At 48.9% G+C, this 13,746-nt stretch overlaps 3 protein-coding genes across 4 annotated transcripts in view; all 3 read right to left on the bottom strand.

The window, feature by feature from the left end:
- LOC124074339 (zinc finger protein 184-like) overlaps positions 1–13,746 on the bottom strand; it is a 155,998-nt gene that overhangs the window by 86,640 nt on the left and 55,612 nt on the right. The gene's annotated exons all lie outside the window — the stretch shown is intronic.
- LOC124074357 (gastrula zinc finger protein xFG20-1-like) lies at positions 223–4,265 on the bottom strand. The gene is made up of 3 exons (XM_046417201.1): positions 3,165–4,265; positions 1,972–2,262; positions 223–1,460 (listed from the first exon to the last, which is right to left on the bottom strand). Exons 1-3 carry the CDS (start codon positions 3,385–3,387, stop codon positions 472–474), a joined length of 1,503 nt encoding a protein of 500 aa, XP_046273157.1. The 5' UTR covers positions 3,388–4,265; the 3' UTR covers positions 223–471.
- On the bottom strand, positions 4,735–12,817 carry LOC124074887 (zinc finger protein 252-like). Its single transcript, XM_046418222.1, has 5 exons — positions 12,404–12,817; positions 10,447–11,914; positions 9,934–10,060; positions 8,260–8,731; positions 4,735–7,332 (listed from the first exon to the last, which is right to left on the bottom strand). Exons 1-5 carry the CDS (start codon positions 12,687–12,689, stop codon positions 5,228–5,230), a joined length of 4,458 nt encoding a protein of 1,485 aa, XP_046274178.1. The 5' UTR covers positions 12,690–12,817; the 3' UTR covers positions 4,735–5,227.

Genomic DNA, 13,746 nt, shown 5'->3' with positions numbered 1-13,746 from the left:
GACACAAACTCTCTGCTCTTACTGATATTCTGTTTGTGTCTTGTTTTGAAGACAATGTGACAATAATAAAACATTCTGTAAATAAACTTCAACAGCTTTAATAACTCGCATTTGACTAGCATTTGAATTACCAACAAAAACTGAAGCAGAAAGTTAATTTAAAAGGCCTGAACATGTGAGCTCTGAGCTGAACCTACTGAAACAAACAGAGAACAAAACCACTTCCAGGGTCAGGTCAGGTTTAATCTAAATAACAGAGGCTCAAAGACGCTTCTCTGAGGGACTCCTCGACTTGTAAAAGACAGAACATGAAGATTTACTGATCATCAGAACTGTTATTGCATGTTGGTCAACTGGAAAAGCTCAGTCTGGCTGCAGAGAATCTGGTCAGGCTCAGCTGACTTTTCTGATCTCCAGTAAAGCTCCGCCCCCCCCCAGCTGCTCAGCTCTTATTTTCCGCTCTAACGGCTTTCACAGTGTCATGCTCGTCCCTGCAGGTGGAGCTGGTCTTTCTGTGTGGCCGGTCTTCAGGTGGTGGACCAGGTATTCCTTCCTGGTGAAGGTTCTCCTGCAGAGTCCGCAGTGGTGGGGTCTGTCCCCGCTGTGGACCTTGAGGTGTCTCTCCAGACTCTCCTTCCTGCTGAAGTCTCGGCTGCAGAACCCGCAGCGGTACGGCTTCTCTCCAGTGTGGACCCGCTTGTGGATTTCCATCCTTTTAATGGAGCTGCACTTCTTCCCACACACGTCACAGGTGCTGCCCAGCTCTTTGTGGGACCGCAGGTGTTCTCTAAGGATTTCGGTGGACTCCAGACAATCCCCGCAGGCCCCGCACCGGCTCTCAGGCTCCTTGCAGTGGTTCTCAGCGTGCCGGACCAGAATCCCCTGTGTGGAGAAGGAACTCCTGCAGATTCTGCAGCTGAAGGACTTGGCAGGACTCTGGAAAGGAGCCCTCTGTCTGCGGAGGCTGCAGGACATCTGGTCCTGGTCTTGAGACGTGTTGCGTCTGATGTGTTTCCTCAGAGTTCGCTTTGAACTGAACTCTCGTCCACAGCTGCCGCAGACCAGGAGCCTCTGGTCTGCAGGAGGCTGAGTTCCAGTTCCCTCAGACCTGTGGAGACCTGGTTCCAACTGAAAGTCGTCACTGTCTTCAGTACCTGATTCTGATTGGATAATCGAGTCTCTGTTGTGGTCTGTAGATATGCAGGTCCCTCTGTATTCTGGTCTTATCAGAGGGTCTGACTGAGCTGGGAGAAGGTCGCCCTCTCTGCAGGACTGGGTGTGATTGGATGATGGACTTCCCTCATGCTCACAGCTCTCCATCAGCCAGTCAAGACTGTGTGTGAACCGGGTGACCATCTCCTCTGGCCCTGAAGCTCCGCCCTCCTCCTGTTTGATGTGCAGACCGAAGTTCTGCTCTCTCACCTGCTTCTCTTCTTCTGTGGTGAAAACCTGCCAAGCACCTGGAGGATAAGAAGAACAAGAAGTGTGAACTTCCCTTCAGTCTTCACCAAAGTCTCTGAGCAGAAGCTGCTGAGAAACTCTGGACTGAGACACGAAGTGAGGACAGGGACACATTTTAGCTTCACTTATTTTTACTTCCTAAAACGCTGCCCAGTCATTTTGTTCATATTATTATTGAATAAGAAAAGCAGCCGGGAGCTTCCTGCACTTCGATTTTAGAAATAATGATCATAAAATTCTCTTTTGCTGTATTTACTTAAACTTGCTTGAAGGCTTTGAACAAAAGTTTCTGTTATTATTCTAAAATTTGACACAAAGATTTTTATTATTACTGATAATGTATCTCAATACAAATATTGGTTATCGGTCTGCTTCACTGATCGCAATGAGCTTCGAAAAGAGCATCTCGTTCGACCACCAATACCAACGAAACATCACTTAATCGATTAAAATATTTACAGAAAATACACTCAGTGTGGTTCTAAGCGGGGCCGAGGTTTCTGTACTGACCTTCCTGAGGGGATCTGATCTCCGCTCTGACTGCAGTCTCCAGCATCATGCCGCTCTCTCCCACTTCCTGTTTGACCCTGAGCACTTCCTCTCTGTTGACAGCAGGCTCTGCCTCCCGCCTGCAGGACCAGACCTGACTGGACAAACACCTGTGGACTGTTTCAGGTCTTTCCCTCAGCCAGTCAGGACTCCGTGTGGACCCAGTGTCTGTCCCCTCTGGTCTTCCACCCTCTTCGTGTTTAATGTGGGGACTCCGCCCCCTCACCTGCTGTTCTCCTGTTGTGACAACACCTGAGAGAAACCAGTCAGTAATATTTAGCCAATTAACATGATAAGGACGGTGAAAACAGTGTCCTCATCTCATGTCTTTCCCTCCATGTGTGTGGTCTGTCCTACGCCCTGAGACGTTTCACTGCACAGTCACTGTTTGCACTGCTGACACTTTATTTACATGAAGCTGATGATACCGGAGCCCAGCGTCACTCGGTTCAGTTTTTGAAAGTGAAAGTGAAAGTGACATATTTTGTCATTGGAGGGAACTCACTCCAACGAAATTTGTTCTCTCTGCATTTAACCCACCCAAGTGACGTGCACACACACACAGCAAACCCGGGGCAGTGGGCGACCGCGTGCAGCGCCCGGGGAGCAGTGGGGGTTAGGTACCTTGCTCAAGGGTACCTCAGCCATGGACACCGGGACGGGGAATCGAACCAGCGATCCACCGGTTACGAGTCCGACACCCTAACTGCTGATCCACGACTGCCCACATATGAACGCAGTCCCTGCTCGTATGTCCTGCTGTATGTGGATTCAAGTCCACAGCCAGCAGAACATCTCAGTGTTTGTTCATGTTGTTGGTCAGTGGTGTCTGTGAGTCCTCCACACAGTCCCATCTATTGTTTCCCTTTATTTGTTTATTTAGCCCAGTTCTTTACTCCTGTGTCACCAGTGAGAGCAACAACAAAACAATCAAATTCCTGTTTACTGTTTTCACATGAGGCACGCGGCATGCGTTTGTTTCTTTGTTGTAAAGCACTTTATGTAAAATGCAACACAAATAATAATTATTATTATTGTTCAGCAGGCTTTGGGTTTGTGACACCACAGCGACATCTGGCGGCAAAAAACTGCCACGTCACGCACGGGACGTTTTCTTTATCCAACCAAAAGCATCACAGAGTTTGTCCACTGACCGTCTGGTCTGTCTTCTGGTCTGTCCACCGGCCCGTCTTCTGGTCTGTCCACAGTTCGTCCAGCCGTCTCCAGGAGTCTCTCCTGTCGGTCGATCTCTTGTTTTAGTCGGAAAACTTCGCGTTCATATTCGGCGATCATTCGAGCAAAACGCCGGAATATGTCGTCGGTGACCGCGGCGAGCCGCTGGTCGACAAACAGCCGCAACACGTCGAGCTTCGACATGTTTGACTGCCGGTCCGGGAAACAGAGAGAAGCTGCTGGGTTTAATGTCTGCCGACCGGAAAACTACTTCGACAAGCTGAAACGGGGGCACACAGGAAGTCTTCACGTCTTCACAATAAAAGCACTATAGGCGCATACCACGAGTCCGAAAATAGTTTAGACTTGCTCTGTTTTTGTCTCTTTAAATCACTGATATCAGCCAAACCATCCATTATGTATCACCACCGAGGACGACAGGCCGGACACACCCTGCACAAGTCGGCGGTTCATGACAGGCTGACATACAGAGACAAACAACCACTGACACTCAGTCACACCTGCGGGCAGTTTGACGTCACCTGACCTGCTTGTCTTTGGAGTCCACAAAGGAAGGAACCGAGAACCTTCTTGCTGAGAGGGGACAGTGCTAACCACCGTGCTGGTATCACCAAAACCGGAATCTCATAAGAAAGTACAAAAGTACTGTACAACTTTGCTTAATTTACTATTCAAAAAGAAACACTTTCTCTAATGTTTAGCATAAATTTGGTTAAAGACCTGATTGATGGGCTCTGTGAAGTGGAAACCTCTAACATTCAAAAACTCAAAAAACCTTCTATTAATAGTTACATTAGTTGTTTTATTCTGAAAATCTGATCCTGTTTGAACTGAGCAAATTTCACCGGTTAACAGCAGACACACCAGTCAGACACATTCACATGACTCTCCAAGGCCACGTGCAGCAGTGGAAGAAGCTTTGTTTACTTGAGTAAAAGCAGTAGAGCTACAGTGTAGAAATGCTCTGTTACGATATTAAAGTCAGGTCCCCTGGAACATTTAAAGAACCGTCAGAAGTCACTCAGTGACCAGTGGGACATTTCAACCGACCCAGGACCCAGTTTACTCCAGGGAAATCTGATGCAGAAACTAACTCCAGTGCTCGGAATACTTTCAGGACTTAAAGAACTCAGTCAAAGACAACTGAAGCATTTGAGGGACAGTAGGAGTCCACTCAGTGACCCCTAAAACACTGACTGACCGCAGGAACTCGTTCAGGGACTTCCAAGCACCTCAGTTGATTTAAAGAACTTATGAAACACTTGTGTGTCACTTCGTGTCGTCTGAATGGATTGTTGGACCTGCTGAGTGACTCAGCAGCAGTTCGGTCGTTAAAAGCTGAGAAAGAGCGACGACTCTGTGTTGTGTCTGACGGGTTCATCACGAATGGAGCTCGCAGCCTCGTTTTCAGAATAAAACGTTCAGCGGCTCCAGAGCAGATGTTTCCCTCAGGAGGCCGAGACCAAACGGAGCTCGAAGAGAGCGAAAACTGGACTGAGACTCACCAGAGGACACAAACTGGACTCCGCCTGAACTTTCATGTTGAATCTGTGACTGCATGTCAGCGACAGAAACACAACTGTTTATTAGTTCATTAGTTGGTTGATTGATTAATTGATTAGACAGCAACTATTTTGAGAATAAAATGGTTTTAGTCACCAAAGCAAAAAATGCCAAATACCAAACGATGTTTCCAACTTGGACTGCTGTTTGGACAAAACATTCAAAGACGTCATCTTGACCTCTGATTTTCTACCATTAACTGACAAAACAATCCGCAGATTCCTCTTCAGTGTAAACTCCTGCTGACTGCAGCTCTCGTTAGAAAACGTACATCTGAAAAATGTTTGAGAAACTGAAGGATTTTTGTGAAACTGTTAGGGTGTGATAGTTAAAGTGCAGTTCATTTCCTTTGTGGCGGTTTTGTGTATCTGATGACAACTGAAAGCCATCGCAGCAGATTTTTGTTCCTCAGTTTGAGAGAAGAACATGATCCCAGAATAGAAACTGGTCTGTGTGACCTCTACAGCTGGATGAAGTCTGGCTGCACACCGTCCTGAATCCTGATTGGGTCTTTGCCGATGTGGACATCCAGGTGCACCTTCATGTGGACGTCTCGGGAGCGTTTCTCCTGGTAGCTCTTCCCGCATACCTTGCAGCTGTAGGGTTTCTCTCCGGTGTGTGTCAGCAGGTGTTTCTTCAGGTCATTCTTGGTGACAAAGGCTTTCCAGCACAGGTGACAGCTGAACGCTCGTTCCTTCTTGTGGAAGCGGATGTGGGTCTCCAGGTATCCTTTCGTGCTGAAGCTCTTGTTGCACAGGCTGCAGCTGAATGGCTTCTCCCCGGTGTGGGTCAGCATGTGGGCATTCAGGCCTCCGACCTGCCTGAAGGCTTTCCCACAGACACGACACTGGAACGGCTTCTCGCCGGTGTGGATCCTCTTGTGGACCTCCAGGACGTGGATCGACGCCAGGCTCTTCCCACAGGTCTCACAGGAGACACGGTGGGCAGGCTTGTCTCCGGTGTGGTTCCTGATGTGCGTCGTCAGAGAGCTGTTGTCGATGAATGTCTTTCCGCAGAACTCACAGACGTATGGTCGCTCTCCGCTGTGGATCCTCTTGTGGCGCCGCAGGGCGCCGGGCCGAGGGAAGCATTTGTTGCAGACGCTGCAGGAGTACGGTTTGAAGCCGGTGTGACTCCGCATGTGAGTCTCGATGTTCTGGTAGGTTTTACCACAGATGTGACAGATTTTACCGTCGTCTCTGTGAACCTGCAGGTGGTTCCCCAAGGTCTCTGATGGCAGTAAACTCTGACCGCAGATGCCGCAGATGGACTCTTCTGAGTGACCCATAGCGTGTTTCCTCAAACTGCCTTTACTCTGAAAAGACTCCCCGCAGACTTTACAGCAGTGAGACATCTGAGTCGACACCTTGGCGTTCTCTCCAGCAGCTGGACATTTGTCTGTCTCCGGCTCCAGACTCTGACGGTCCTCATCGCTGTTGATCTCCTGTGAGTGACTCCTGCTATGAGTCTTTAAGGCACTGTTCTCGATGAATGTCTTCCCGCAGCGCTGGCAGACGTACGGCCGTTCGCCAACGTGGATCTTCTTGTGGCGTCTCAGCGCTCCGGCTCGAGGGAAGCGTTTGTTGCAGAAGCTGCAGCGGTATGGTTTGATCCCCGTGTGACTTCGCATATGTGTCTCCATGTTCTGGAAACTCTTGCTGCAGATGCTGCAAGTCCCGCTGGTCTCTCTGTGGGACTGCAGGTGAGTCAGCAGACCATCAGGCGAGTCCAGCTGCTGTCCACAGACGCCGCAGACGCCCTGAGACTCCCTGCAGTGTGTCTCAGCATGTTTTCTCAAGAACCCTCGGCTATGGAAGGAATCACCGCAGACTCTGCAGCAGAGCGACGAGGACGGAGACGACTTCAGTTCAGAGCTCTGCCTGCCTGCTCTCTCTGACTGATCATCCTTGACCTCCTCCTCCTCACTCTGGTCACCATCGTCTTCTTCGTGGGTTTTGAGGTGATCCTGGAGCAGCCGGTTTTGGGTGAAGGTCAGTCCGCAGACTGGGCAGACATCAGGTGTCCTCCTGCTGTGGATCTTCCTGTGTCTTCTCAGAGCTCCGGATCGGGGGAAGCTCTTGCCGCAGACGTCGCAGCTGTAGGGTTTGACTCCGGTGTGACTTCTCATGTGCGTCTCCATGTTCTGTAGCGTCTTCCCGCAGACCTCGCATGTTCCACCACTGCTGGTGGCTTCTTTGTGAGATCTGAGATGGTCAAAAAAGCCATCAGAGGACTTGTAGTGTTCACCACAGATGCCACAGAGACACTCTGGGTTGTCTGCATGTGTTTCCACATGTTTCACCAGATTCCCTTTGTGACGGAAACTTTTTCCACAGTTTACACAGCAGTTTGCCGCCGGCGCCGTCTGTCTCCGCCTGTCGGACCTCCGCCCTCCACCTGTCATGTTTGTTTCTTTGTTGCAGCGCTCATTTGCCTTGCAGTCGTCGTCGGAGCGGTCGCTCTCAGCTGCAGAGGCATCAGAGGAGGCCGAGCTGAGTGGGGCTGTGGGGACCAGACTGGACCCAGACAGCAGAGTCCTCTCAGCACCAGTCATCCTGATGGAATCTGGAAGAAAAAACTGTAAATAACCATCCAGTTTTATGCCGCTTTTCATTAAGAATCAAGAAGAAGAATCACTTTATTAGCAGTATATATATCTTTACATACACACACTGAATTCGTCTTCTGCATTTGACCCATCCTTAGCTGAACACACACATGCAACACCCGGCAAATTACATGCAGTGAAACACACACAGGAGCAGTGGGCAGCATCAAGCGCCCGGGGAGCATATTGGGGGGTTAAGTGCCTTGCTCAAGGGCACATCAGCCGGCTAATGGAGGGGGGTGGGGAGCATTAGTCGCATTAATCACTCCACCACACTCAAATTTTTCCTGCTCTTTCGGTGGGGGAATCGAACCGGTGACCCTCCGATCACAAGATCACTTCTCCGACCTCTTGGCCTCGGCTGCCCCAAAATCATATCAAAAGTGTTGCATCGTTTCTGCACTCGAGCGCCTGATGTTTCCCGATACGTCGTGTTTTATAACAACACTGAAGTGCTCATTGTGCATCTCTCTTTATGTCGGCTGGTCTGTACAAGTAATGTGGTCATAACAACTTTACACTGTATATTTAAGATTAACTTCTATTTACTTTCTCTCGCTGATGGTGCGTTTAAGGACTATTACAAATACTACTGCAACTTCAGATGTTTGTACACACAACATGACAGTGTGACTTGCTATTCCATTTTACATCCATTTTACTTAAGTTACTGTTATAAAAGTTGGTCAGTAATCCCGTTCACATAAAGTGTATATGTGTGTGTCTGGCCTGGTCTCACTTGGTCCTGGTCTTACTTCAGTGATGCTGTTTGATCTCTGACCCCTGATTGGCTGACTTCTGGTTACCCAGCAACAGCTCAGAGCGCTGATGTGGCTCCAACATGGCCGCACTTTGCAGGCGCACAGCGCAAGTTTTAAACTCACCTGTCCGGTTCAGTCGGACCACCGGGCTCAGCACCGCCTTCAGCAGCCGCCCCTGCCGCTCCAACTGCCGCCGGTAATCCTCGACCTCCCGCTGCAGCAGCCCGACGATCCGCTCGGCAGCCCCCGCCAGCCGCTCGGTGAGCAGCAACCGCAGCAGCTGGAGCAGGCGGCCTCTGGAGCCTCCGATCCGCTTCTCCAGCAAACCCAGGATCTCCTCACCGACCCGGGTCAACTGCTCCGACACTGACTCCGTAAGGACCCGGAGACCGCAGCGCAGCGGGGTTTCTTCCAGGGACATCCCGGTCGAGAGGTCCGGCCACAGGCCACCAGGAAGGAAAACAACACTCGTCTGTTCCGGGTCAACGAGTTCACGCTGAGAAGCGAAGGAGTCGGAGCCTCCCCCTGCTGGACCGGAGGATACACTACACTTCCTCCCACCACTCAAAATACCGCTGCTGCTGAAAATACGATTCTACTCCGATTTGGTTTTTGGCAGTAGCAACGCCAGTGAGAAAGCACAGGAAACTGCAGTGACAGTCCTACTGTTACTGCTGATAACACTGCAACAAAACCCGGCTGTGCTGCTTCAGGGTACAAGTACACACACGGACATTCAAAGTAAGAGTCGGAGTGTATGCATTTGGTTGTTTCAGGTGAAAAAAGAAAAATAAATTCACTTGCATAAAAACATCACATTCAAAGAAAATGAAGTGAAAGCAAAATTGAATTAAATGAAAATGACTCAGTGTTACTTCAGAATAATTATATTCAGGCTTTAAAGCAACCTCTGGATTCACACTTTAAAGTCAAATACACAGAAAGTATCATTTCAGTTAAATAAATGTGAAAACAAAGCCACTTTGGTAGAAAGTCAAACTTTCGTCAGAACAAAGTTCTAATTCAGGAAGGAAATAAAAACATTCTAACCAACTCTGTAACCATGGTGATGGACTTCTCCACAGCAACAGCAGCAGAGACTCATGGGTATTGTAGTGTTTAGAGACAGAAAAGATAGCAAACACTTTGAGCAGGAGGTTTTATCATCCAGCAGACCAAAGGAAACAAGATGTTTTGTTTGATTCTGAATAAAGAAGCAGAAGTCAGAAGCATTTTATTTCCAAGACGTTTCTCATTTCCTGTGAAACGAGCAGAATGTCTGTTCTTCATCACAGGCTGGAGTGTCTCATCTTCAGACTCATCATGTTGATTTATGTTGTGTGGTTCCTATTGAGACATCATGAAACTCATCTGGTTTCTCAAAGTGAGGAGTCGTTTTCACACCTCATCCCTAAAGTCTGTACAAGACACAGTGAGACCAGAGAAAGTCTGCTGGAAAAATCAGCCCGCAGATTATTGATCATTTATCAATGTCTGCAGACCACCACATGTCACTGAGCTCCACAAAGGTTCACCTGAGTTCAGGTGAAGAAGCTGACTGAATCAAACCTGGTTTTAAAGTCAGGACAGCTGAGCTGAAAATAAAAGCACCAGTTTATTCTCCTCTGAACTGAACTCTGAGTTTGTATTGTGTTGTTTTAGTACCACAGCAGTTTGTCACATAGTCATGAAATTAAATCTACATGGACATGAATGTTCGGTATTTGTCACTGTGTCTCTATGACCGTATGAAACACAACATCAGCAAACCTCACAGGTGGTCCAGGACTGTCACACCAGAATCCAGGGTTCAAATCCCACTTTGGTTATTGTGAAACACTGACAGGACGCAAGTTTCCCAGTTTTGACTTGTGCACACAAATGCATTAAAACTGCTGTGATGCCGCGTTGCTCCTTCAGCACACTGAGGGCATCCGAAGACAGAAGCCGAGAGCCAGAACGACCAGCAGTGCGTTTCCATCACCGATCAGGTTACTGTTGACAGATCTGCGTTCTGGTTATCAGGTACTTCTGACTTTTCTAATATGACAAACGTGAGTGTTGGACAGAGTTGTCCATCCTGTGGCTTCGGTTCTGACTCGGAAACTTGGACTCATCTCTCCCAAAGTGTTTACTTTTGGTACACTTTGATTCAAGTACTTTTACTTGAGTACAGTAATCTGGTACTCGGTTCATTACCCTCCCAGGTGGGAGGGATTTTACATTCAAACCACAGCTGAGATTTGGCGGTTTGAGTCCAGCTTTTACTCTCTAACTGGTGGACTCGGGAAAAACACCAGTCTGGTCTACAGCTGGATGAAGCCCGAGAAGAAACCGTCCGTCCTCGACTTCTCAGAGGTCTGATCCAGCTCCGCCCCCCCCTCCCCATCCATGTGGACCTTGAGGTGCCCGTTGAGAGATCGTTTGGCCTGGAAGCTCTTCCCGCAGACCCTGCAGCTGTATGGTTTTTCCCCAGTGTGGATCAGCATGTGTCTCTTCAGGTCCACGTCCTGCATGAAACCCTTCCCACACACCTGGCACAGGAAGCGTCTCTCCTTGTTGTGGAAGCGCACATGAGTGTCCAGAGTCTGCTTCTGAGTGAAGCCCTTACCACAGAGGCTGCAGGAGAAAGCCCTCTCGCCAGTGTGGATCTTCAAGTGTGTCTTCAGGTTGCCACTCTGATTGAAGGCCTTCCCGCAGAAGCTGCAGGTGTACGGTTTCTCCCCGGTGTGAATCCTCATGTGCATCTCAAGTGCGGCGTGAGCCGGAAATGACTTGCCACAGATGTGGCAGGTGTTGCCAATCTCACGGTGGGAGCGCAGATGAGTGGCGAGGCTGGTGGCGGACTCATACTGGTGTCCGCAGAGTCCGCAGCAGCAGTCCGGGTCCTGCAGATGAGTCTCCACGTGTTTCACCAAGAGGGTTCTCTTGTCAAAGACATCCCCGCACACTTTGCAGTGGAAGGACAGCGCCGAGTTGCGTCTTCTCTGCGGTTTGTCGGCGGCCTCCTTCTGATGAGTCGCCATGTGTCGCTGCAGGCTGCGTCGCTTCCTGAACTCCTGACTACAGACGGTGCAGGTGTGCACCTCCTCGCCGCTGTGCTCCTGCATGTGCCGCTCTAAAGACGTCACGTGACAGAACGCTCGGCTGCACTCTTTGCATTTGAAGGGTTTCTCGGCAACATGGACGCGAACGTGCGAGTTCAGGTTGCCCTTCTGGCTGAACTTCTTGCCGCAGATGTCGCAGCTGTATGGCTTCTCTCCAGTGTGCAGCCGCACGTGCAGCTCCTGCGCCAGAATGGACTGGAAGGTTTTCCCGCAGAATGAGCAGGTTTTACTTGTCTCCTGGTGCGTCTGCAGGTGAGCTGTAAGGTCATCTGGAGAGCTTAAACGCTCACCACAGAAGCCGCAGCAGCAGTCCGGGTCTGTGGCGCAGACCTGCAGGACGTGTTTGAGCAGGAAACCCTTCCCCTGCAGAGAGCGTCCACACACTTGGCAGATGAAACTCGGAGCTGGGGTCAAACGCTTCCGTTTGTTTCTGGTAGCCAGTGGTGGTCGTCCTCTCTTCTTTTTCCTCGGTGATCTCAGAGTCTGACTCTGTTTAGCCCAGTCGCTGTCTGGATCACCGTCGCTCTGGACGGCAGAGCTGCTCGGCGAGACTGGCGGACGGTAGGCGGGTGAAGGAGAGCGAGGTGTCGGTGGACTGTCGACCCTTTCAGCCTTGGCAGAGTCGACCGGCTGGCGGTCTGCGTGGTTCAGGGTGACTTCCTGCAGAAACTCTGAGGAGACAAAATAACACCTGGTGACACACCAGTCACAAATGTGTCACTGCCGTGCAAAGATCACACAGAAGCTCACACTAAGCGTGACATTTGTTTCCCTTAGCAGACTCACGGTGTTTCATCAAGTCCTGATGACTTCCTGCACTTAAACGCTGAGCAAACTTAAACGGGGTGACACAGGAAGAGGAATCTGATCCGAAACTGTCAGCCCTCACAGAGACATCTGAAATATTAGAGTCCTTGTTCAGAATAAACCGAAATAATATGGAGATCTGAGCTGCACGTAACAAGTAATGCTTTATGGTAACAAGGTTCAGTGTGATGTTTAATGTGTACCAGTTTCACAAAAGATGTCATTTAAATCGCTTAACCGTTTATTTTCTCACTGTCGTATGTTGTTGTTAGACTTTTATTTTGAAGTAGGGCGGAAGTGTCGGTCTGAGTGCGTGTGTGCGGGTCCTCCGGGAGCAGTGAGCAGGGACTGACCTGCTCTGTCCAGCCTCACTTCGGGCTTCAGCAGGGCATCGAGCAGCCTCCTCTGGCGGCAGATCTCCCGCTCCGACCGCTCCGCTCTGTCTTCGTACTCCGCCACGGTTTCCTCAAACAGAGCGACGATCTCCTCCGCAGCCGCCGTTAGCCGCTCGGTGAGCAGCGCCCTCAGCGCCGGGATTTCAGCCGCTTCTTCTCCTTTTTCCACCTGCAGCAGAAAGTCTTCAGCGGCGGCGCTGATCCGCTCATGTACCGACACCCGCAGCAGCTGCACGGCGCACATTTTCCCCCTTTTGTGCGAACAAAGAGAAGCAGCGGGGACGTAAACACAGACACGGAGTTCCGCGTCGACGACAGTTCGCTCAGCGGAGAGCGAAGCGCCGCGACGAACAGCGACCTCTGTTGGACTGGAGGGAGAACATCGCTCGATTTGTTTTTTTTTTTTTTTTTTTTTTTTTAAATTTTATTATTGAAATATTCAATACAAGGCAGTTATTATAATGAACATACATACAAACAACAGAACGTCAGCCAGGGGTAGGCTACTTAAACAAATGCAGAAAATGTAGAGCACAAGTGATATGTTTTCATAGCTTTCTTATTGTTAGATTCACAGATACTTTCCATATACTGTTCTGTTTCCTTTAGAAATGCAATAAAGTAGGGGTTTGAGTGACTAACTTTGGCTTTGTGTATGTGATATTTACCCAATATAATTATTAAGTTTATGACATATAATTCCTTTTGTTTTTTACTTTTAACATCATGAACACCAAAAAGTCTGTTGTTCCATTGTAACAGGAAGTCTGAGTCAGTCTTCAGTTTGATGTAATGCAGTACCTCCTTCCAGAAGAAGGCAGTATAGTGACAGTTCCAGAACAGGTGCATCATAGTTTCAGGCTCAGATCCACAGAAAGAACAGTTCACACACACATCCTTCCCAAATCTTAGCAGATAGTGTTTGGTAGGATAGTATTTATGGATTAATTTATATGACACTTCTCTAACTTTGTTGGTAATCAAATATTTGTAAGGAAGATTCCATATATGAACCCAGTTCAACCCGTTAACAATATTAGACCAGTACTGGACAACATATGGGGTAGTGGTAATATCAGATTGAAGCAATGATCTAATAAGACAATTTTTTTTTTTAGTTTTGATAGAGAAACACATTTGCCCCACTGATGTTAATGTGGGGTCTAAAGGAGGACAAATTGGTTTTCCAGCACCTCTTAAAAGAGTTAGGATACCAGAAGGAACGGCATCCATTACAATTGCAAAGTCTTTGGGGGTAACAGGAATACCATATATTTGAAGGAATTCTGTATAATTTAGCA

Source organism: Scatophagus argus, chromosome 17, assembly GCF_020382885.2.
Source record: "Scatophagus argus isolate fScaArg1 chromosome 17, fScaArg1.pri, whole genome shotgun sequence".
Taxonomy (NCBI): domain Eukaryota; kingdom Metazoa; phylum Chordata; class Actinopteri; family Scatophagidae; genus Scatophagus; species Scatophagus argus.
This window is presented reverse-complemented; position numbering and strand designations above follow the sequence as displayed.

Coding starts and splice junctions, on each gene's coding strand:
- LOC124074887 (XM_046418222.1), bottom strand. CDS start 12,689: ATGTGCGCCGTGCAGCTGCTGCGGGTGTCGGTACATGAGCGGATCAGC. Junction 11,915..12,403: donor AGTGAGGCTGGACAGAGCAG/GTCAGTCCCTGC, acceptor TTGTCTCCTCAG/AGTTTCTGCAGGAAGTCACC. Junction 7,333..8,259: donor GGTCCGACTGAACCGGACAG/GTGAGTTTAAAA, acceptor TTTTTCTTCCAG/ATTCCATCAGGATGACTGGT.
- LOC124074357 (XM_046417201.1), bottom strand. CDS start 3,387: ATGTCGAAGCTCGACGTGTTGCGGCTGTTTGTCGACCAGCGGCTCGCC. Junction 2,263..3,164: donor ACCAGAAGACAGACCAGACG/GTCAGTGGACAA, acceptor GGTTTCTCTCAG/GTGTTGTCACAACAGGAGAA. Junction 1,461..1,971: donor GATCAGATCCCCTCAGGAAG/GTCAGTACAGAA, acceptor CTTATCCTCCAG/GTGCTTGGCAGGTTTTCACC.